The sequence below is a fragment of the Prunus dulcis genome, chromosome 1, assembly GCF_902201215.1.
Source record: "Prunus dulcis chromosome 1, ALMONDv2, whole genome shotgun sequence".
Lineage (NCBI taxonomy): Eukaryota > Viridiplantae > Streptophyta > Magnoliopsida > Rosales > Rosaceae > Prunus > Prunus dulcis.
This window is the reverse complement of record NC_047650.1, coordinates 10,643,254-10,667,498: the sequence shown is the minus strand read 5'-3', so window position 1 is coordinate 10,667,498 and position 24,245 is coordinate 10,643,254. Positions and strand designations below refer to the sequence as shown.

Below are 24,245 nucleotides of genomic sequence, written 5' to 3'. Positions count from 1 at the left end.
AGGTGATAGTGCTCCTTGCTTGGCTATAAAAAAATGGACATGTCTATCACTAATATCAATCAAAGTTGATCACTACCATCCGTTAAACTTAGCCATCAAGTATTGATAACATGCAGGAGTTGCAACGAAAATAAAACATATTCAGATATTTATTTAAAGTATATGTTTATGAATGATAATATTTATGAAAGTATAACACGTAATTTTTATATGTACTATATATATAGACTTAACTATCTATGTTAAGAACTATCTATGTGGTCTCACATTGAACCAGAGTAGTCGAGCGAGCTTATTCTCTTACTACTCGAAACATCAAGCCCAAGCACCTTTCCTTCCATCTCCTTCTTCTCTATCCTAAAAAAACCCAAGCAGGAGCAAGCATGCTCTCTTATTACTGGAAGCACCAGATTCAAGCTATAGTTCTTCCATCTTCTCATTCTCTCTCTCTCTCTCTCTCTCTCTCTCTCTCTAAAAAAAGGCATATTCTAGATCTGAAACAACCCATCCTCCCAAGCCAAACTGAAATCATGGTTATCACCTTCTTGGTGAGAAAATGCAAACAGTGTAAACCCATCCTCTAGTTGCCTGAAACACCCAGAATCGCAAGCTTTAATCCCTTCATTTTACTCTTTTTGTCTTAGAATACCATGCCAAGCCCTAAACATCACCCAAGCATTTCTACAAATCACCATCCTAAGATTCAAGCATCATAATTAACTTTCTCTGTTTCAAGAAATTCATTCAAGCTTGTGCAAGCAATTCCAGAGCGGCCGGAAGACTACAATTCCAAGCTTTTCCCTTTCCAACTCACTTTCTCTTTTGCTAAACTTATGGGCTCTTAGAGCAACTCCACCAGTTGCCCCTTGCCATGGCAAGATTAGCCCTAGGGCAGCCACTATTCACATGAATAGTGGCTGCCCTAGTGCCCTCCAGCAAAATGTGTTTCCAGCAGTTAGGGGCTTGCCATGGCAATTACTATTCATTTTTTTGTTTTTTTCACAATTTTGTTTACTTAAATAATTAATTTGGATAATATTTTCGGATAAGATTTTTGGGTTCCTACGTGTCAATACTTTCCACCTACTGGATAATGCCATTTCCGTACGTGTAGAACCAATTGCCCTTTCACAAAATGCTTGATGAATTTTTTTCCACATATGAGAAAATTTAATCTCATTGCCCGTTACTGGACAATGACTAACTTCGACCCAAGCCTCACACAAGCTAACATCTTCTATCATGCTCCATGCCCCTCCATTTTCATTAGAAGAACCCATAATATGCTAGAAAAAAAATTACAACTTCAAAGTGAAAAAATATTGAATAGAAAGTGAAAAAAATTTGAGGAGAAAGTGAATAATAGTAGAAGGAGAAGAAAATATATGAGGATTTGGTGTTAAAAGTGAAGAGTATGGGTTGGTATTTATACACAAAAAATTCTGTAATTTTTGTGTATTTTTAAAAAAAAAATTCGATTTTTTTTCATTTTTTTTTGGCAGAAAAATTGGCTGCCGTCGGATTGAAGGAAAAATTCCAATCGGAGCGACCAGATTGCGCCACGTGTCAAGGAGCCGTTGCGGTTACTGTAGCGCGGATTTGAAATTTTTTTTAACGTTGGCGCGTGCAATGCACGCGCCAACGGTAAAAAAAAATTTGAATTTTCAGGGCTGACGCCATGCTGGCGTCAGCTATTTTGTCCTGGACTTCGGTTTGGACCTCGGGCCATTTCCGCCTTCGGGCCTGCCCGTTTTGCTGGCCCCCACCCTCGCCCGGGCTGGCCCTGTGCTGCTGGACTCCATTTTTGGCCCCAAACCCCCCCCAGCCCGAGTAACCCAGCACTGCTGGAGTTGCTCTTAGCTCTCATGACAGGACCCGATCCTAATTCCGCTTTGGAATTCGAACCAAGCCCTGTGTGTGTCCGACATCTGGCAACTGTCTGGCATAAATGACCATTTTACCCCTCCTGTTACAGTTACTAGGAAAATTTTCTTTGGACTTCTGCCGAAAATTCTGCAGAGTCTCCCCTGTATTTTGACCAAACCCAAATGTTTCCACCTATCAACAATCAAATAAATCCACACCAACTGCCAGAATATAATAGCTAAGTATTCACCAACTCCAGTTTTTCACTAAAACTAGATATCAGAGCATTTTCTAAAAGTTTACAAAAGGTTTCAAGGATTTTTCCACAAAACTCTACCTTACTTGGTGGCGTGGAAGCTAGGAATGGCCCGGTGGTGGATCCTGCGCACTTCTACGGCCTGGGGGAGAAAAACAGGTTGAAAATGTGAGTGGACAAAAATTAAGGTTCTTAGAAACAAGATAGAACATAATAACCCCCATTTTGAAATACTAGGGATATAAATCGATGATTTAGCTATATTTCAATATAAGGAAATTCAATAGGCATGAATAAATACGCTGATGAATATACTTGCACAACTGATCAAATATAAAGATATCAATGCATTAAAAAAATCAAAGAAGCTGGTATAAAATAACTGAAAGTCATAACTACATAAAAGGGCTCAAAATCTTTTGAAACTACCACCTAATTGTACCCCTGTAATATCCGTCAATTCCCCTGGCAGGTCTCGGGCGTCACGCAGTCAACCCGAGCCGCAAACTGGCGAAATCAGGGGACTATGATCAGCCTGATCTGCCGGCAGGTCTCGATGACACCAAGTCGACTCGAGCCGCTCTGGCAGGATGCAGGGGACCGCAGTCAGCCTGATCCGCAATCCTGGCAGGTCTCGGGGACACAGAGTCAGCCGAGCCGCAATCCTGGCAGGTCTCGGGACACCAAGTCTGCCGAGCCGCAAATCCTGGCACTCACGGTCCGAGCGTCCCCGAAACTCGTGAGGCAAAGTCAAGTGCACTGACTAACTGAAATCGGACTGGATGTCCGTAGACATCGGTCCAACTCTGGGTAATCACAAAAAATAAATGGGTACATGGTGGTCTAATTAGAAAATCTGATAACTCTCTGAAATCTGATAAATTAACTGTAGTCTCAATGCTGCTGCTATTTTGTTATATAAAGCTCAAGGTCTGCTGCTAATATAACCTCAATAATATATATAACTCAAAATATTTAACAGTATAAAGCATGCTCTAAGACATGCAAGAATACTTATTCAAGATCAAATAATGAAATTTTCTCATATAAACTTATTTATATAAAATCAATATAAAATCATTTACGTAAACTCATTTATATAATCCTTTATATAACTGATTTATATAAAATCCTTTATGAAAGAAAGTCCACTCACTGGTGGTCCGAGCTAGCTGGACCCTTCGAAGGTCCCTCCTGCAGGTCGACTCGACCTCTGGTGCCTGATTATCCATTAATAATAAATTAATAAATTGCTGAATAAAAAGAATTTAAATTAAACACCCTGCCCCCGGCTCCTAAAAATACGTGCACTCATTTTCAAGTTACTCTTATGCCCACATTAGCTTTTTAGACAGTTAGAACGGCCTTAAGAGACCCGAAGCCTCACTAAGCGATAAGCTGCCAGATCGGCCGATCTGGGACCCCGTGGGTCCACGGTCTCCGATGGCCATTCTGGGCTTCTCTGAAGGTTCCTTACAGAGAAGGAACCATGTTCCGCGAATTTGGTCCGAAACGGACGGTCGGATTGGCCAAAATCGCGTTATCGCTTAAAATCCAAACCCTAGCCCTAGGGTTCGCGATTTCGGAGTATCCGGGACTCCGATTCACAATCCGTCGAATCCTACACAATCCTGAAATCATGTAGACCGACATATCCAAAATTTGGTGCGATCCAATGATTCGACGACACTGCACCCAAGGATCGCGCGATATGGAAAATCTGTTCGGGGCTCAAACGGACTCCGAATCGAGATCCGCGAAATCCTACGCGCTCGTGACGACACGAGGATCACAATACTGCACACAGTCACTTCACTACCCTCGCCCACGCCCCGCCACACGCACGGGCAGATTCGGGTGTCCAAAGCGATTTTGGGTTGCCGAAAAATCTCGGAACCAAGACTCCAAACTCCTATCCTAGGTAAAACACCCCATTTGGAGTCACTTTTGTTCTTGGACATACCCCAAAAAGTGGCCGAAAATGGCCGATCACGGTGGCCGAAATTTTTGCCGATTTTCAAGTTGAAAATCGAACACTTTAGAGCTAAAATCGATCGAAACCCATACATCCATCAGCTAGAACACGAAAAATAGCTGAGAAACCATACCTTACTCGATCGATTTGGTGGAGAATTGAGGGAGAACGAGGAACTCAAAGTTCGAACTGGAGAATCGACAAAAATGGCGGATTTCAACCAGTTCCCGGCGCCCCCAGGTCGTCGGCGGGTCGGGGAAGATCAGCTCGGCCTGTGGTGGCCGGGCCGACGCCGAGAACGAGCGGAGGTCGAGGGAAATCGCACGCGGGAGGAGAGAGAGGAGAGGAGAGAGAAACTGACGCGGGAGAGGAGAGAGAAGAGATAAAAATTTGACTTTTTTCTAAATTACCGTTTTGCCCTTCACGGTATTTTGACCATATTTTCTTCGTTACAACTCCGATTCGAGTCTACTCCGTGTCTACAGACTCGTTTCGCCGTGCTCTACGTAACGGCGTAAGTTGAATTACCAAATGCTTTCCCGATCAAAAAGTCAACTTTTTCTCTATTAAATAATGCGAGGGCAAAATTGTCTTTTTGCTAGAAGATATTAATCCTACTTTTTAGATATTTTATTTCTTTTTAGATATTTTGTTTTGGGTTATTACATCTCATGTCACAAGCCTCTCATGCCAAGCTTGTACAACATCAATGCACAATCTCCAACTCTTGCCATAGTCGCTGAAAACCCATCCAAACAAGTAGTAGTTGCTGGAACACCTGTCCTATTGTGTCTCAAGCAAAGCCCTTTTCAGCGTCTGCTCAACTCTATTGTCAAGCAATGTCCTTACAACAATTGTTGTATCCTTCTCATCAAAACTTGCAATGTACTAAGAAGCCATTGAAGAAGACCAAAGCACTCCCTAAGGCTTCAAATCTTTCGGGGTGTTGAAGAATAACCTGCAAGAAAGTGACTCCCCTCTACAAGAGTTGAACGATACTTCATAAGGGCAATGAAGGCAAATAGGGGGCAAGAAAATGAGACTCCCCTACATGAGTCGAACAATACTTCAATAAAGAGAAAGAAAAGTAGGCAAATAGGGCAGGAACGGGTGTAATTGGGGCATGGTGCCAAAAAAAACTCAGACATGGGTGCAAGAGAGCTCGATCTACTTCGCAATGGTCTAACAAGCCCATTGTAGCTCTCAACAAAAAGACCCCAACAATAAGTAATAAAGGTGATGTTTGAAAACTTGTTTTCAATTATACCTACGACATATTTTGAAATACTTCTCTAAAAAAACTTACGCTCATAAATGTTTTTTTAAAAATTTAAGTCTTTTTATAACTTAAAAATACTGCTAACTTTTAATTACCTAAAAGTGGTTCTAGCACTTCCAATCATTTCTCTTTGCCAAATCTAAAGACAAGGAAATAAACAAACATGTGTAGTGTTTATTTTCCTCCAAATCATACAAATGAAATGAGCCTGGACTAGGTCGATTTTTCTTTTCTTACAAAGAGATATTTTAAATTACTTAACTAACTTGTTTAACTCACGCCTGCTCTCAGTTAACCTTTAATATAATAAATTTAAATGAGATTGCGCTCACAAAAACTCGGCCCTAACCCTGCCCATATAAAAAGCAGGCTAATCAGATGACCCAAAAATGTTCAGATTATCCCTACCATAGTATATCCATTGGTGGCCCTATTATTTGAAATATTCTATCTAAAAAAGATTTTCCCAGGAAAAGATGCGTTGGAACTTGGATATACACACAACACAAGTGTCCTCCACCAACCAATTCACCGTAGTGTCCTTTTGGAACAAAAATGTGAAATTTAGGTTAGATTTTATTCCTAACCATAGACGTTAAAATATATATAAAATAAATCAGAGAAACGTAACAGCGTTGCACCCACGTGTCAATGACTTTACAGCCTTCACCCGTTTACCCTGTCTATATATAAAGAAGGCAAACACAAACCCTAACCCTTCTCTACGCCACCACCCCAAACCCAAAGAGAGCCCACGAACAGAAGAAGGGAGAGGAACATCACCTCATTTTCCCTTTCTCCTTCGTTCTCATGGCTTCTCTGTTATACACCAAATCAAATCCACTGGCTTCCTTCCTCCCCAAAACTAAGTTCCTTATCCAACGGTGCGTTTTACTCTGTCAAGTTTTGTGTTTTTGTTTTCTTTATCTTTAGAACTAAATAACAATTTTCGTTTTCAGTTTTGTTCTTTTTTTATACTAGTTATTTAAATACGTGACCTCGGATGTAGGGATAAATGTTCTTAATTGTGGTAAAACAGGCGTTGTTACGCAGCTGCGTCACCTGGGCCGCTGCCAGCTGCATTGGGTAAGGGAGGGTCCAGGAGCTCTATGGTAGAAGAGCGGGTCGTGAATGCTATGAAAGAAGAATCTGGGCTTGGCTCTTCATCTTCTTGGGCCCCAGATCCCCTAACTGGATATTACAGGCCCTCCAATTGTGCGAACGAAATTGACCCGGTGGAGCTCCGAGAAATGCTATTGAAACACAGAACAAAGTGAGCCCAAGCCTACAACAGTGACTAGCAGAACAAGAGATATGTGTAGGACTTGGATGTATCATTATGAGATCGTTGTGGTGTCCTTGGCATTAATGATTTTTAATTAATTATAATCCTGATTATGTGGGCTCAGAGCACCAATCCTTTTAGTTTAGGAGTTGCTTTTTGGTGGGTTGTGATGCAGTGATACTCTTTTTACTTATCGGATTTTTCTTACCGGATATTTTTTTAAGATAAGATTTTAATGAGTCCACAACAATTGTTATTTTTTTGTTTTTCAGTCCTTATGAATTGCTTTAGGTAGCCATCTCCTTGTTGGAATGTGCTTGTGTCCCGACTTTCATGTGGTCACTGACAATAGTTCAGAACTAATAAAGTTCTACTTCTATTCAGAAAAAAAAGCCGAGAGTTACGGTGGTGGGTTAATATTAGCCTATTATAATAAAGATAATAATTAATAATATTGTTTTGTCTCTACTCTTCATCTTCATGTTGGTTTAACCACACTAATCTGTGTTTACATAAAATAATAGGAATGGATAAGAAAGAGGAACTTCGTGTGTAGCTAAAGCAGCAACTAAAAACAAAACAAACAAAAAAAGAGGGATCCGACAATGAATTTAATTAGTGTGCTAATTGAGGAGGAAATTTACAAGCACTAGGCTTTGGAACCTGGAAAAAGCTTTGATCCTGATCGTGTAAAGTATAAGTGGAGTAGAGTAGCCTTCAATTCCGATTCTTTTTCCCACTTTGATATGGAGCTCAATTTCATATCCGAAATGCCAACATGATTTCATGGTTTAATATCACTTATGGTGCCGTGTGATTTCAATTTTTTTAAGCGGTCATGTGTTCGATTGGTTAAGAGCAATATCCTTCTTCAATATCATTTGTATCAAAATAAAAACAATAACTCTTGCATTACACATTGACACGAATGTCCCCTAACACAAAATTGACAAAAAATACTTATGTAGATCGCAATGACTCTCCAAAAAATACATAACATATATATTGACTTGCATGACAAACCACAAGAATCATTTGTGATTTGGACATAAATTCATTCGTAGCCTTTTACCTATTCCTTTGAATCTAATCCACTATTTTTTTTCTTTGGAGTTTTTTTTCTCTCTCTTTTTGGTAGCATTCATAATGAGATACATAATTGTTTACACAATTTGTTTTGTGCATTATTGAATGTCAATGCAAAACTAGTGAAAAATATAACCTAATTGGGTCGGGTCCACAATTTCACATCCATGTCCATATATATGGCTTGCGGGGACTGTGTAAAAAAGAAGAAGGAAATCTAAAGCCCATGGGTTAAAAGTACAAGTACATGGCCCGGGTCCACATATTATTACTCTTTTCTGCGTTCTGACTTCTGAGTCAATAAACAGTGACCCACATGAAAAGCTGTCCTTTTGTAATTTTGGAACTCTTGCCCATCTTATGATTTTTTTTCACATTTTTTCCTACTTCCAAACAATATTCTTTTCACTAGAAAGGGGAAAAAAACAATAACATCTTTGTTTGTTTCCACATCCCACAGTCCATGTTAGCTCAAAAATTGTTTGGTTAAAAAGTGAGTTCCATATCCATATTGTATGTTAAAGTATGTAATAATTATTAAAGATCTGAGATTACTTTTCAAGCTCGAGAAATAAAATCATGCCAATATTCAAATTCGAGTAAAACACAACATTTTAAAGAAACATCACGATAATTTACGTGTTATAATATGAATTAATATCGCGATTGATATATCTTGAATTTAGAGTATAATTTTAATAAATAAAGACACATAACAGAACATATGTAGAGCAATAATAATGTGTCAGTGTCACCGTCACACCAAAAACTTTATTTCTACTCAAAGCTCATTACAAGGGTGTGTAGGTCAATGCACAATGAGAAGTGGTAAAAAAAGGACCAAATTGTAGTGTGCCGGGAGGAGGCTTAAACCCATTCATACAAAGGAAAATAAATTGATGAGAGACACAAAACTCAATTATCAAGTCTAACCAGGGAGCTTTAATAATAAGGCTATGTTAAGGAGTTATAACGAAGGAGTTTAATTCAACAGTCCAATAATAATTCTGCACTTGATCGAACGACTAATAAAGAACTCATCATTATACACCAAGATCGTATTCAAATTCCCCCTAAAACCCCATATTTACTTAGATGCCATCCAAATGACCCATTCTACCCAAGCAAAGCAACAAATCCCACCACACCCAATCAAGCAAGAGTTAACCCATGCACCCTTCCAGTCAAAGAACACTTGGCATGTCCCCATAGGTTCCCAAGAATCCCTCCCAAAAACATAACGACACCGAAGGGAAGTCCCCCAAAATTGCTTTGATCATGCATATCATTGCAAAAAAACTCTCTTTCCTCAGATATTTTCAATCTCCCAAGCCCAACTGTGAATCTTGAGGACATTTAAACAACCAGGGTGGAAGGGGGACCCCTAGAATTAATTAAAGTATATTTTGTCAAAGGGATCATCATAAGAAAATTTTCCTAGTCCAGTGTAGTCCAAAACCAAATAGTGCTGGGGATTCTCTAACATGGGCCACTGTGATTTTGGAGCTTACATTTTGTCCAACACCAACCAAACATGTGTATGCATGTGACAACTGAAAGCTCACAAGAGGCCACACATGCAATTTATACTTATTAAGAAGAAATAAATTAATACTCATATTTCTTTGCCATAACATTAACATCAAGGTCCAAAAGACTAAAAAATTACACCAAATCCCAAAAACAACAGAAGAAGAGATGAAGATGGTCAACATCTGCACTTCACTATAATAAAATATAAAAAACAGTCCTCACTGTGCAAACACAAGAAATTTTAGCCATGAAACCAAGAGACTAATCAAGATTTAAGATGAAACCCAATGTGTTACATTACTAATGGAATTGCAGACCGGCAAATTAAGATTAAATAAACACAGGGACTAGTAGAGTAATTAATAATAAACAGGTGGGTAATTTAAGTAATTTAATTAATTAACAGAGTTTAATAATGTGTATGATGAAAATGGTGATGAAGATCAACCTCTGACTGATAGCAAGGAAGGAATGGCATTCAGGTTGGGGGTGGTGTTCTTATCTGAAGCTTGCCTAACTATATCTCTCTTCCCATCTTTCGAAGAAGAAGAAGAAGGCTTGGTGAAGGCTCTCATGGGGCTAGCAAAAGCCCAGCCCCAGCTCCTGCTGCGGCCATGGACGAGCTGTCCTTCTGCAGAAGACGAAACCCAATAAGAGGAAGACGATGAAGATGAAGATGATGATGTCATCATGAACCCACTGAAAATCCCACCACATTTCACTCGCTCTTTCATGCAGTGGCTGTTATTGTTTTCTCCGTGACGGTGAACGCTGGCCTTGGGCTTGCCTTCTCTCTGAGACTCGACCCTTCTGAGAGTGCAGTCGCCGAACCCAGTTGAGATCCGCTCGAAGAAGTCACCGGAGAAGCTTCTGCTGCCGCACCCGACGGATCTGGATCTCGAGACCTTGCGCTCGAACGAGGAGGCCGAGGCAGCAGTGGCTTGGCTGCTGTTGGGGCTAGCGCTGTCGTCGTCTGCTGCAGCTGCTGACTCGACCGCAAGGTGTTCGCTTTTATTCCTCAGAGAGGACGACCCCAAGCATTTGGAGTCCTTCTGCGCGGCTGACGATGTGAAGGAAGAAGAGGACGAGATCTTGGACTTGTCGATTGCTTTCTTGTTCAAACTGTTTGATGAGGAGGATTTGGCAGACGAGTGATAGAGAAACGACCAAAACCCACCTCTCTTTCTGGGGCTAAAGTCCTCAGAACCATCCAGGAAATGGTGGGCTCTTCTTGGGGTTGTGGTCGATTTGCTTCTTTTTAACACGACATCAGCCGCCGCTCGATCGGAAGACGCAGCATTAGAAGTAGCAGTGTTCACTTTCTTCTTCTTCTTCGCCAAGAGAAACGAAATCCTGGCTCTCCTTGTGTTGTAGAAGTCATCTTCCTGACGATAATTGTTACCAATATTGCTTCTAGGTTTTGCAGAAGCTGAGGCTGGGTGGACTGGGAGGGAGAGTGAGAGAGAGGCAGCAGAGGAAGACGGACCAGCAGCAACACCATTGCCATTATGAACAACACCAACATTGACAGTGTCAGATCTAAAAGAAGGGGAGGAAGAAGAGGAGGCTGAAGTATGAATGGGGAGAGGGAAAGAGGAAGACACAAGCTTCCCAAGCTTCTCTTGGAGGCAGAAAGCACAGATCCCTCCTGGGTTGTTTCTGTATGGATGGTCACTGCACTGCATCCCATCTCCCATGTCTTGATCTTGAACTTGATCATGATGGCCCACCACGCCATTCACCCTCGCTCCTCCTCCTCCCTTGATGCCTTCCATCATCATCATCATGAAACTTGTAACCAAAACCCAATCTTTGTGCTCAACTAGAGATGGGGTGTTTTTGATATTTTTGCATTATTTTTGGTGGAGAATAATGGGTATTTGTTCTTTTTTGTTCTCTGGTTTTCTGTGCTTGGGAGAGATGGGGTTTGAGAGGGGGAAGCAAACAAAACAGAGAAAAGGAGTAAGCAGAGATGGTCAGAGGGTGTAATTGAGTGGGAGAAAATAATTATGGCATTGAAGTAGGGCTAAGCTTGTGGAGAGAGATAGAGGCGGAGAGAGAGAGAGAGAGGAGAGAGTCCCCAGGAGCACGTGGAAGACTGACTTCTCCCTATAAGCTTTAAAAAGTGTGTAAAAAGACAACCATAACACTTAAATATTTTTGCAGACAGCCCAAGCAGAAGAATCTGTAAAAGACTATGTACACTAAACTCAACCCCTCTCTACTCTACGTTTGCACTTTGCACGGATTCTTTTCTCTTTTTCTGCTATTATATTAATCTATTTATTATTTATTTATTTTCCTTCTTATATTTATTTAACAATTTTAATTCCAAGAACAAAAGCTTCTGCAAATATATGGATTCCACCTCCAATGCTATGGCCTCGCAGGCTTTGCTGCTGCCACTACGTGTCCTGCATGTCCCCTCTCCACCTCTCTACCCTCCGCTGCCTCACGCGGCGCTTTTACTTCTACTTGTACTCTATTCAATATTTGCTATTATTATATCCCACTATTTACAACTCCTATAACTAAATTTAAATTTGTTGAGTATTAACTATAATTTACAGCAGCTTAAATTAAAGAAAAGTAATCAAAGAATCACTTTAACTCTTCTGTCTGCAAAAGCAAAAGGGCGTATCAAATTCAATTTGTATCATTGTTTTGTAGAAAATTAATGGGGAAGTCCACATAGAAGACAAGACCCAATTAGTAAGCTTTCGAATATATGACTTTGAGTGCAGAAATAATTGTTTTTAACTATTTAAACTACAAATTTCTTATGCCAAATAAATTAGACTTATAGAATTTGCAAACGGTTTCATTTTCAGTTAAAAAGAAAACTTTAGAACATAATGTTGTAATTAAGAACACTTGTCGACTAAATTAAACATGGGATTTGTTGTGTTCATCTACCCTGGGGAAGATTCATAATGCTTAGGGCCCCAATGTGTACATGGCTACAAGGGTTGTGAAGTAGACAAATCAAAGATGGAGAATGGACAGATTATCAAATATGTTAGTAGGGCTGAAGACAGTCAGTCGTCCACGAAATATATGGATCCCACGTCGATATAAATTAATATCCGTAGTTGGGATAAGCTACAGTACTACACTTCACACGTGGTTGTGCATGCATGCCTATATACAATGTGTTATATATTAATGCTGGCCACCAGACAATGAGCTTTCCGAGCTTTTACTAGATGTGGTGTCTAATGTGTTCCTTAGGTACAATTTTACCGTACTAAATCACCAAGGGCCTTTTGTTTTGATTTGACATCAAATTTATGGAGATTAATTAGTGTGTAATGTTTACCCTTATGATCCCATATGATATTTTTAATAAAATGAATTCAAACAGTATGTAATTTCGAGTATGGTCGTTTACGTGTGAGTTTTTAGTATAGTAACTGAGTTTTCGTACAAAATTGATATTTATTTTTTACAATGGTGATCCGAGAGTTTTGTTCAAATAGAATTCGATGAACTGAAAATGAGTACATCTAGATCAAATGAACATTCTGGATTGAGCTTTTTCTATTACCAACATGGAGAACAAACTAATCAGCAAAACCTGGCATAGGGTTCCTTCTTTGCTGTGATTGTCTGGTGCGAGTACAATTTGGTCGAATTTTCTTGGTTAATTAATTGATTGCCATAAGATAAGACCATACATTACAATGCAAACAGATAGCATTTTGAGACATGACAATGAATATGCGACATGATTAGATTAGAGAAGGCTCTCTCCAGCTGAACCGTCCCCATCCACCTGGATATCTCAAGACCCTTCAACTATCAGTAAATCTATATCAGTATCAGATGATCTGCCCCACTCATTCAGTCCAAATCATCACAGCCGTCCATCATCACTTCGTCTTCAACTTGTCAACTCAGTGACATCCAAATCTTTCTTTCTGTGGTGTTCACCCTAATATCACGGTACTAAAATAAAACTATTATCAGATATAATAATAACTCTTAATTTTGTTTAGTTTTGTAACGAAGATAATATTATTTTGTTATACTCACTAATAACACATAAAAAAAATTAGCCTGCCCTTCATTTCGTGAAAATCTCTCTCGTGAAAAAGCACTAAAAAGTATAGACTACTCTAAAGTGGTTATAAAGTAATAATATTTTGGTGACAAATAAGACAAAACATTTGTCGTACTAAAATGACTTTATGGGGACAATAGACGGTAGCCTAATACCCCAGCCATGCTACAAAATATTAAATACATATGCAGCTTTATTTATTTATTTCAATAATGGGTTTGTTTACTTTGCAGTCGTACAGCTCGGCATATGCAGCAACTCCACACTTGGCAGTCGTCTTCTGGGCCGTTGCTTTTGCTTGATTACTGAAGGAGGATTTAGAAATCATTTTATTTCCAGGTTTTTGGTTTTGTAAATTGTGTCTGAATAGACTGCTATAATAGCAAAAAAGTTGGATAAGATGGTAACCGGAAAGGGCCTCAAACGGACAAAAAAGTCCAATTATTATTGATTCTAGTTTTACCCATATCACAATCCAAACTAAAAATCAACCAAAATTGAGACTCCTAATAATGCATATGTATTAAACAAATTGATGATTTTGATAACAATTAAGATCTTCATGGTAAACCATCTATTTATTTAATACATATGGAAGATTCGTTAGCTTAAAAGATAAATATTCAAATAGTAATTCAGAAAATGAACGATTTTAATACGACACATGTATTTGAAGATTCGTTAATAACAATTTAAATTGGATGCGCAAGAAGGTGCACCCAAAAGTATTGTCAGTTATGCAATGCATAATAATCGTGGGGTACTATTTGGGTTTTGAGGCTTTGATTGGGGATCATAATGTCAGTTGGTTAACCTAATTCTACCTTTGGCAGTTGAGTCTGGTCAATTTCAATTTAGCTAATGCTTGCTTGCTTGTACATCAAACTGGATGTGTACAATTATATAATATTAAATGGGTTATTTATTCAAATGGTCTTTAAATTTATTCGTTCAAATGGTCCACGAACTCTATATTAATTAACAAATTAATTCTACCGTTACTTTCCATTAATATTGCCGTTAATTTAGTGTTAAAATCGTCAATTTATTCAAAAATATTCATTAATTAATTAAATCTATATAAAATACTATAAAAATCAATTTTATATGAAAATTAAAAACTAAAATGCTCAATAGTAAAAAAAACCCACCATGACCCTCCCCCACCCCCATCCCTGCAACCCACCCCCCAATATTTCTTCCTTCCTTTTTTCAACAATCAAACAGAGCTAAATTCCCAAATAAAACAAACAAAGAAAAACCAAAAATTAAAATTTTCGTTGAAACCCTTTTAACACCAACACCCTTGCGAGCAATTGGGTACCTGGAGAACATGGCAATGAAGGTGATGGTGGAGGCGAATGAGAGAAAGAAGATGCAGAGGAGTAGATGCTTCTAAGGCCAGAGGAACGAAAAAGGATGGGTTCTTTTATAGTGAGAACTTGGAGGGCTACGATGCAAGTGAGGCTTTGTCTCTTGATTCCATGGCTGGTCTGGTGCAATGGTTTGGGATGTCTTTCAGGGGAGCATGTCCACATCCAGCACCCTCTTGAGTTATGAAAAAGACAACTTTGTCAAATCCTTTTGAGGTATGAAAAAAACACATATACCTATCCTATACTCCATCTGTAGCGTTGAGTTGATTAAAATTCACAGTAAATATAACGGTATGATTAATTTACCGATTAATATAGAGTTGGTTAACCATTTCAATAAATAATTTAGTTGAGGTTACCCATCCTATACTCCATCTGTAGCGTTGAGTTGATTAAAATTCACAGTAAATATAACGGTAGGATCAATTTACCGATTAATATAAAGTTGGTTAATCATTTCAATAAATAATTTAATTGAAGGAACAAAATGCAACTTAAATATAAGTCTAAAATCATTTGTGTAAATAACCCAAAAATTCATCAAGAATTTGTTGCTGCTTCCTTTCATGGGCCTTGTCCTAATTTGGAGAACTTCTTCCACATGTATGATATAATTTATTCCACTATTTCAGTTTCAAACGCTGAATATTTTTTTTCCTATTTATTGGTCGGAATGGGTTTTTGACGTACTTGCCAAGTTGCCATAAGAAGCCTAATATCATATATTATGGCCTCTCTCAAGGTCCTCGAATGGTAGAATTGGGCTGGGGTTGCTTTCGTAAACAACTTAGCAGCCCAGGTTTTCCTTCTTCTAAACAAGTGAGAAAGATAAACAAGGTTTGAATGTATGAATTATAGGAAATTTAGAGGAGAGGACAGTATGTTCGGTTTCAATATAATCAAATCAATCCTTGCCTGTGAAGGACTCACTAGTGTAGTATTTTGGAGCAATTGTTTCTGCATAAAATGTCCTAAGTTTGAGTCATAGCATTCGTATAATGTGTGTGAATTTAGTATACTATCGTCTTTCTCAATAGGAAAGGTCCTAAAAAAATTTCAATCATTGTCTAAGTTTTATGGATAAGCATTCCGAAACAATAATAATTTTAAAGATTACAGCCATTTTTTCCATCCAATACGACTATAGATGCAATCCTTGTAATCCACTTTTGTGTCACTCTATAATGTTTACCTTTGAATTCGGTTCATATTCAATTCTCCGTCTTCTAATATCACTTATAAAAAAAAATAAAAAAAAATAAAAGGGAAAATTGGGTGGAGTTCTTAGTATAAACCCAATACTAAAGAGATGGGAATAAGAGCAGGCCGTAAGTGAGGCCAGTACGTAGCCCACTCATTAGATCATGGCATTGGCAAGCAAGGGGCCTCCCTCTAAGAAGATGAACCAACATTTATGCATACCAGTACGTATATAGGCCATACAAAATAACGCTGTCTCTCTCTCTCTCTCTCTCATTTTCTTTTTTCTTTTTTGTTTTATCACATGCACCTAACGCATACACCAAATGAACTGACTCCCCAAACACACTTGCATAGGAAGAAAAAAAGAAGAAAAAAAAAGTGTCATAAAAACAGATGATTTAAGAACACTAGAGGTGTAGCCAATTAAGTGGTCTCCAATATTTCTCCATGTTGCCTTCCTTCTTCTAGCAGCCCACTTGAAATACTATCGGCTGGTTTGGCATTTCTGTAAATCGCATATAGCACTAGCTGCGTTGTTCCAAGAAGAAACCCAATCCCGTTTGGTACCTAAACCATGCATAAAAAGAGATATTTATTTATTTATTTATTTCAGAAAGAAAAATGTTTGCATTAATAAGCTTAGAATTTTCTATATATAAAAAAAGGGATAGGAATTATTACCCCAAGGAAAACATCTCGTATGAGCCAAGCATAGAGAGTCCACACCCCTCCGTTGAGGAAAAAGAAAAATGAGAGGAAGAATGGCATGTACTCCACACTCTTAGTTGTTATCACTGTTTTCTGAAAATAACATAAAATGTATGATGATATGTCAAAATTCATATAATAGATTCCAAACGTGCATAAAGCAATAATAAGGGCAAAGCAAAGGTGGTTCTTAAAATGCTATAATAAAAAATTCACTCATTCTTGCACTTTTTTTTAAATTTTTTTAAAAAATCATTGGATTAATATCCAACGGTGGGTGACCACAATCTCTTGGACTCCTGTGATCCAAGAAATCGGGACTGTTGGTCCATATACCTTCTTATTCAAATAATAGATTTCACTTAACACACGAGAGTTAATGAAAATCTATATGTAACACAAGGGCGGAACTACGTTAATGGCTACAGTGGGTTATAGCCCAGAGAGGGTTTTGAGGATTTTAAAGAAAAAAATTAAACTTATATATTTGACTTGTTTTGAATATAGCTAAGTATATATTAATTTATTAAAGTCCAAAAAAGTTTAATTTTTTATTATTATTAATTTAGTTGAAGGGCCTGAATAAAATACACATTAAAATATGTACAAATATGTTCATTTTGATAATATGTGTTTTTTTGGTTGCATTTAATATGTATTTTTTTTCTATACGAGTGATATTTTACTGTAATCTAATTTAAAATACGAAGAGGAGGATTCGAACTCGGGTGCAGAGTGGGAAGCACATTCGCTCTAGCCAACTTGACTAAGCCCATGTCTGCAATATGTATTTGTTTTATGCTAAAACTTATTGGAAATTAGCATTTAGCCATGCACTAGAGGTTCTAGAATAAACACACAAAAAACACTTATTGGAAATTAGTCATGGAATTATGAACAAGCGTGGTTTATATGATTTGATGTATACTTTTATTTCTAGAAAAACTATAAAATTTGTAAGTACAAAAAAAAAAGAAAAGATTATTTGGTTTTTGAGCTAATAACTTTAGCTAGCTACCCATTGAAAAATTTCTGGTTTTGCCATTGATGTTACATGTAACATTTTTTTCGTTTTAAAAAAAGCTGATTTATGTTTGAAACAAGTATATGCTAATTATTTTTCTTATGGTTAAATACCTTTTTGGTCATTGAGTTTTACACAAAAATTCAATTTGGTCACTCAAAACACAATTTAGCCAAATTGGTCACTGTGTTTCCTAAACCCTTATCTTCCGCTCAATGCAATTTATTTTTTTAGGCAACACATTCAGTCTTCTTCCTCTAATTAACTCAACCAGTTAGGATATATTTTGCTATTAAGGTTTAACAAATTGAGGAAAATTTTGAGTTGAAATCAAAATTATGATGTATAAGATCACAGATTGGATGTTATATTGAAGCCTAAATTGATTCAGTTAGAATCACATTGTGACTTCAGATGGCAATCAAGGTGATAGAGCTCCAAAATATGTTGGTATGTTGTTGATTTCATTTTAATTTGGTTTGACATTTTGATTTTCCTTATTATATCTCACAATTTCGATTTCAACATAAGATTTCCTCCAATTTGTTAAACTCTAATATCCCAATATACCATAACTCATTGAAATAGAAAAAGAAGACCTAAAAAAATAACAATAAAAACTGAACTTAACAAAACATAACGAAATGTCTATATCAATTGTAAACTTTGAGAAACACAGTGACCAATTTGATTAATTAATTTTTTTTTTTTATCAATGACCAAATTGAATTTTCGTGTCAAATTCAGTGACAAAAAAAGTATTTAATCATTTTTCTTATTTGCGTGGTAAATAAAGTACTCTCTTACTAAACTTTTGATGTGAAAACAAATGCTTATTTACGTGGTAAATATGGATAACAGTTTTATGCAACGAATGCGTTGTGTAGCCTGCGGACCCTACGAATGCAGTTTTTCGAACAGCTATCTCCAACTACTCCATGGTATGGGACCTGAGTTTCTAGATTTCAACAAAATGAATGGTTTGGACGGAAAGAAAAGGATCAAACAAAAGGTTTTTTCTTTTGGTTGGGATCAAACAGAAATTAAAGAAGGCAAATTTTTTTCCCTTCCATATTAAAACAACAAAAAACTGTCTGGCATATACCTACCGACTAGCAATTAGGTCAGAGGGTTTTTCTTGCAAAACGTCTTGATTTGAATCCCTCCTCACCAATTAATAAAATAAAAAATAAAAAAAGAAGTTGACCTAGATTTTAATTATTGGACCAACCAAGGGTTCGATGAGAAAAAAAAAAGAAAAAAAAAGGGTGTAGTGAGCAAAATTTAGGTGTCCTTACCATGGCAACTAGCGGCGAGCCGTACATGATGATGTTTAAGCCTGCACAAATGAACCCTAGTGCATCAATACGTGTCTCTCCCTGCAATGCCAGCCAGGTAGCTAAAATGACAGCTACTAGAAAACCCACATCCAAGGTTCCAATCAAGATGGCCGTCTTTGCCTGAAATGTTGTTGCCGACATAAAATAGATCGTCAATTGAGATGTACCACAAACGAAATTTTAAAAAAACTGTGAATCTGGACCGTACATTCAAGAAAAAAGATCTATAAAATTAATCGTCTGAATTCACAGACTGTAACGAAAGGAGTGAAGAAAGTTAAACATTACCCTCATCTTTGCTGGGGCATATACCAGAAACAAAATAAGGTAGATAATCTCAACAACGACACCAAAACCATTGACAGTGGCCACAAGTAATCCTCCGGCGGGCCTTATAATTCCATAGTAAGTCCACAAGAAGGAGTTGAGGAATGTGCAAACATAAGGCAGACTCTCGAAGTCCTCCGTCGATCGGTGCTTTACAATTCTCCAAAACGTTCCGCTGCATTTATATATAATTCAAAAACTCTTAGCTCTTTCTCTTTCGAGGGGTTTGGAAGCTTAGTTGAAACTATTAGCATGAGATTAAGATCTTACACAGGAGCAAGGAACATTAGCACTGAGATGATGTTGCCTGCAAATTATAGGAAAATTGCCATCAGAAAAGATTATGCTAAAAACATTACATACTAATTAAATAATTAATGCAAATTAAAACTTAATTAGTGGTTTTCTTACCTATGACCCCAATAAATAAAATTAATCCTTCCATATTTAGAAAACTTTTTCCTCTTCAATTTGGATCAGGCGCCAGGAGAGAGCTAGCTAGCTATAGGAGGTTGGAGAGAGAGAGAGAGAGAGAGAGAGAGAGATAAAGAAAGCTTGTTTCTTCATTTTAACATATACATGGTTTGAACTTAAAGCATTTATTTGACCAAAAAAAAAAACTTGAAGCATTTCACAGTATCAACATGGTTCAATAATTTATGGTAATATACTTGCGCATGTTCTTTGAGAATTAAAAATTATATTTTTCTTTGGCCCAAAAGTTGTGGGTCTACTCAAGTGAGAATTATTTCTTTTCTTGTTTGGGAAAAAGTCTTATGTCTAATTAGTTTACTGTATTAATTAAACTAACGAAAGAAGAATTGAGTGAAGTCACGTGCTAGCTAGACGTAACTTTAAGCTTCAGGGAAGAAATAAACCCAGATCATTTGGGATTTAATAAATATATTACCATCGGAAAATAAGAGTTCTTATATTTTTGTCAATAGCAATGTAACATGTATGCAGAAATTTTTCTTTTTGTGTTTTTGATGAATTATTCTTGCATATATGTCAAACTGTGATTCTCAAAAAGAATAAGTATCTCCTTACGAGAAAGAAAACAAGAAACATCCTTATCATCATAATCATATTCCCCATTTATTCATATAATTGGTTTTTTTTCTTTAAGGTTTGTGCTTGAGATATTTTTTTAACATTAAAAAATAGAAATATAACTAGATTAAGAGTTGTTGGTTATATAATTGGTTCGAAAATTAAGATTTAATATAAAGAAAGTGAAATCATCTTCTTTTGTGCTGATGTTTGATTAATACAACATTTTTTCAGTTTCTTGTGGAAATAAGTAGAAAGGTGCACGGAACCTTATGATAATTCTCTCTCGCTAGCGAAGAGAGATACAAGTTAGGATTAGGGTTTGGTCTATGCGTCGTCACCTCCTCTTCAGTTTTGTCTGCCTTCCTTAGTCTTTCTCTCTACCCGCACGCCTTCTAGAGTCTTTGTTCCTATCGCCCTCGTCACTTCCTTTCGCTCATTCTCTCTGCATCAATGCCCTCGACTTCGCCTTCTTGCGTCCTCGTCACAAGCCTTCACCATCCAGCGTTTGTAGGCCTAGCATCCTACGATTGCATTAAAGCTTGATTTTTGTCTCAGGTTAAGTGGCCCAAGCCAGTTTTGTCTTCCTGATGCATGCTCTCCCTCTGTATTCTTCTTTCCTAGCATACCAGTGTGACTTTGAGTGCCTTATGGACTATGTTTTTCATAGGAGGTTTCCTTTGACAATGTAAAGAAGTTTGGGTGTGTTTTCTGGGGTTTTTCTTTTCTCTAGTCTGCTCGTTTTTTCTCTTATAAACGGTCTAGCTTGACTTGAATTGTAACTCTCTTGTTAGTCACATACTCTTTCTTTGTTTGAATTTTCATAAGAAAATTTTAATAAGACTACTATTTCGTGTCTTTATATTCACGTTGTTGATATTATGAATCTTCTAAAAATAGTAGAAAGGTGCATGGTGGGCCTAGTTAAAGCTTCATTTTCAATAGTATAAATATTTAATTATAGGGTTTGTGATTATTTTAGATGTTACTCTCGCTCCTCTTTCTTTTTTTCCCCCTTTAATTCGATGGTCCAAATTATTTTAACTTATTTATTGCTGTAGTGTTGTTGACACAGACCAAATAATTGGTACTGGCGGGGCCTTGAACTTGACTGGGATGACAATATTTTTTATACTTTTTTATTTCAGAACAGATATTTGTTATGGTATAGTGGAGATTGTATATACGTACATTAGATTTTGGACAATAGGGAGGGAAAAATGAACCCTCACCACATTACATGAAGAGTCAAACCGATATTTATATTTCCTATTTTTTTTATTTCAATTGTAAAAAAGACGTATCACTAGATCAATAGCTAATTAAATATTCAATTCCAGACTAATTTAGCTTGATAAATTTTTTTAATTAGCAATGATATATAAGTACTCAATTAGGCTAATCTAGCTATGACCAATTACAGAAAACCCGCCTCATCTGTTAACCCTAGAATTTAAAAATAAATTACAAGTCAATGTAATTAACCTATTTCTTATTACTTATAAATAAATAATAATAATAATAATTTCTTATATATGAAATATTGTTGGTGTATTTGGTAGTTGGTTGTTAATAGTGTGCTGTGCATTTGATGTGCCATCCATGTCTCACCAACTCAACCAATTCATTACAATTTACAATATACAAAAGCAGATCATCACCTAATCAGATATTGGAGCTTTTAATTTATTAATATCTATCACATATATAAAATTGATTTTGCCTTTTAGTTGGCCAATTTCTCAAACGTGTGCAACGTGCTGAAATTTCTGCCCTTCATTTTTCCATTGAAAACAAAACAAAGGAAGGTGATGGATTCCTTGAAATAATTATATGGGGCCATATCCTTCCAATGCATTATTGCTTTCCGAATTCTTTTTTTTTTCTTTTCTTTTTTGTTGTTTTGTTGTTTTGGTGGAATATTGTTTTAAAACTTTTCTTATTGAGAGGGTAATAACATATTAAATTCACATCCGCTGTACCGATGCTAGGACTCGAATTCAAAACCTATCCTAGAAGAGCAATTTATCGAACCTCAAATTGTAGGAATAGTTTGGTGTAATCGGACAAAAATGGACAGGAACATCTTCAAAAGCAAAAGATTTGGAGATCTGATATTTTCGTAGTATAATATAGCAGCGACAACACAAATGACAAGTATAAAGAGCAAACTATATATTATGAAGACTTTTGTGTTTTAATATTGTACTAACATGCGTACACTCATCACTTCATTCTTCTTCTTTATCAACGTCATCGTTTTATCAATTATAAATTATGAAATATGCACGTTTCTAAAGCTTCATGCTAGGTTTTTTTTTTTTTTTTTCCTTTCTGTAAGCAGAAGGAAGGAAAAATAAAAAGAACATTGTTTGCAAGCATTTTAACCCAGGTAGTGAAGGGAAGACAAAAGGGTTGGGACTTCAATCCCATCCCAATGTATCAATTTGTCAAACGAAAAGAGAGAGAAAAAAAATTTGGTATTTTTGTCAAAATAAAATTTTACTTTCTTGTATTGGATGGCATTTGCTAAAGTAAGACATTCAAGATGATTATTATCTAATAATATAAAAATTTCTCCATTCAAGATGTAAACGAGTCTAATCCAGTAGAAAAGGGTATTGATTTGTAAAGGTCTCAAATTCGAACAGCCATAACATTATAGTTGTGTATGTTTGTGAGAAATGAGTTTTTATCAAAAATAGCCAAAATTTACCCCATACTTTCATAAATGTCAGTTTTTATAAAACTTTCAAAAATAGCCAAAAACTCACTTAAAAAATACTCAAATGCCCTCAAAACTAAAACCCACAAAAACCTAAAAAAGCAAAACATGAAACCTGTAATCTATGTTTTCATTTGATTTTAAACATAAAAACTCCCCTATGTTAGTATCTATTGTCTCTGTCATTGGGCTCGAAACTTTGGTATTATTAGTTGTCGTCAGCCATGTTGATGCTATCACCATTGAAGGCCATGCACAACCCTTTGTCAGCCATATATGGACTTCAAAGTTGCTAATTAGATTCCGATATGAACTTTAACATTGCGGAGATGAATCAATAACTCTATGAATGCCTTGTTAAATATATAATACAAATACATGGCTTATTAGAGATAATTAAGTAATTAGATAATGGAGATGAAGGAGATCATAGAACAAAAGCTTTGCTTCAACTCAATGTTGGGTGGATGCAGTACTCGGACTAGCTAGGAATCAAGTCATATTCATGGTCCAACTCCTCCAATGATATAACATGGGATCAAACCTTTGTGTTTTATATATGTTTAAAATCAAATTGAAAACAAAGATTGCATTTTTTTAAAAGGTTTTTGTGGGTTTTTACTTACATGGGCATTTGAGTAATTTTAGGTGAGTTTTTTGCTATTTTTGGAAGTTTTTATAAAAACTGACATTTATGAAAGTATGGGGTAAATTTTGGCCATTTTTGATAAAAACTCGTGAGAAATTCTCCTCATAGTTTAGACTATCGCTTGTACTAAAAAAAAAAAGTAGAAAAGAAAATAAAACGGGAAACAAGATATTTAGAATGTGTGAGGAAGCTCAAAAGATGCCCCACAATAATCATTGAACTTTTCTATCATACTGTATGTTTGTAAAGTACCGTATAAACGCACAAATGATGATATGTGCAGTTATGCTTAAGTTTAGAATGGTTGAGATTTAACGTTCACTGCATATAAAACGGTGAGGTTGTGAATCACGTGGCTGTTGAGTCTTGACTGGTAGATGAACCCTCACGTCGTGTCGCATTTTGATAATCAATTCCCCAAAGTTTACAGAAAAAATAGGGTTTACAATTTAAATTATATCACCTTGTTACTGATTTCCCATGTCCCTACAAGAAAG

At 36.6% G+C, this 24,245-nt stretch overlaps 3 protein-coding genes across 4 annotated transcripts; 1 reads left to right on the top strand and 2 right to left on the bottom strand.

The window, feature by feature from the left end:
- Nucleotides 1–6,106: 6,106 nt before the first annotated feature.
- On the top strand, nt 6,107–6,793 carry LOC117614625 (late embryogenesis abundant protein Lea5). The gene is made up of 2 exons (XM_034343500.1): nt 6,107–6,260; nt 6,416–6,793. The coding sequence occupies exons 1-2, from the start codon at nt 6,187–6,189 to the stop codon at nt 6,651–6,653; spliced, it is 312 nt and encodes a 103-aa protein (XP_034199391.1). The 5' UTR covers nt 6,107–6,186; the 3' UTR covers nt 6,654–6,793.
- Nucleotides 6,794–9,528: 2,735 nt separating this feature from the next.
- LOC117615751 lies at nt 9,529–11,410 on the bottom strand. 2 transcript variants are annotated; one of them, XM_034344892.1, is made up of 2 exons: nt 9,993–11,410; nt 9,529–9,911 (listed from the first exon to the last, which is right to left on the bottom strand). In XM_034344892.1, the coding sequence occupies exons 1-2, from the start codon at nt 11,065–11,067 to the stop codon at nt 9,724–9,726; spliced, it is 1,263 nt and encodes a 420-aa protein (XP_034200783.1). In that variant the 5' UTR covers nt 11,068–11,410; the 3' UTR covers nt 9,529–9,723. The 2 variants fall into 2 exon arrangements, with proteins under 2 accessions (XP_034200783.1, XP_034200782.1); XM_034344891.1 differs by having other exon boundaries at nt 9,529–11,410.
- A 4,710-nt stretch (nt 11,411–16,120) lies between these two features.
- LOC117615753 (bidirectional sugar transporter SWEET17) lies at nt 16,121–19,843 on the bottom strand. Its single transcript, XM_034344893.1, has 6 exons — nt 19,733–19,843; nt 19,592–19,628; nt 19,283–19,496; nt 18,953–19,114; nt 16,604–16,723; nt 16,121–16,489 (listed from the first exon to the last, which is right to left on the bottom strand). Exons 1-6 carry the CDS (start codon nt 19,764–19,766, stop codon nt 16,346–16,348), a joined length of 711 nt encoding a protein of 236 aa, XP_034200784.1. The 5' UTR covers nt 19,767–19,843; the 3' UTR covers nt 16,121–16,345.
- Nucleotides 19,844–24,245: the final 4,402 nt, after the last annotated feature.

Bases quoted from the DNA above. Each gene is read 5' to 3' on its own strand.
- LOC117615751 (XM_034344891.1), bottom strand. From the start codon at position 11,067: ATGATGATGATGATGGAAGGCATCAAGGGAGGAGGAGGAGCGAGGGTG.
- LOC117615753 (XM_034344893.1), bottom strand. From the start codon at position 19,766: ATGGAAGGATTAATTTTATTTATTGGGGTCATAG. The intron at 19,497-19,591 runs GTAAGATCTTAA...ATATAAATGCAG, and splicing joins CTAATGTTCCTTGCTCCTGT to CGGAACGTTTTGGAGAATTG. The intron at 19,115-19,282 runs GTAATGTTTAAC...ACAACATTTCAG, and splicing joins ATGCCCCAGCAAAGATGAGG to GCAAAGACGGCCATCTTGAT.
- LOC117614625 (XM_034343500.1), top strand. From the start codon at position 6,187: ATGGCTTCTCTGTTATACACCAAATCAAATCCACTGGCTTCCTTCCTC. The intron at 6,261-6,415 runs GTGCGTTTTACT...GTGGTAAAACAG, and splicing joins ACTAAGTTCCTTATCCAACG to GCGTTGTTACGCAGCTGCGT.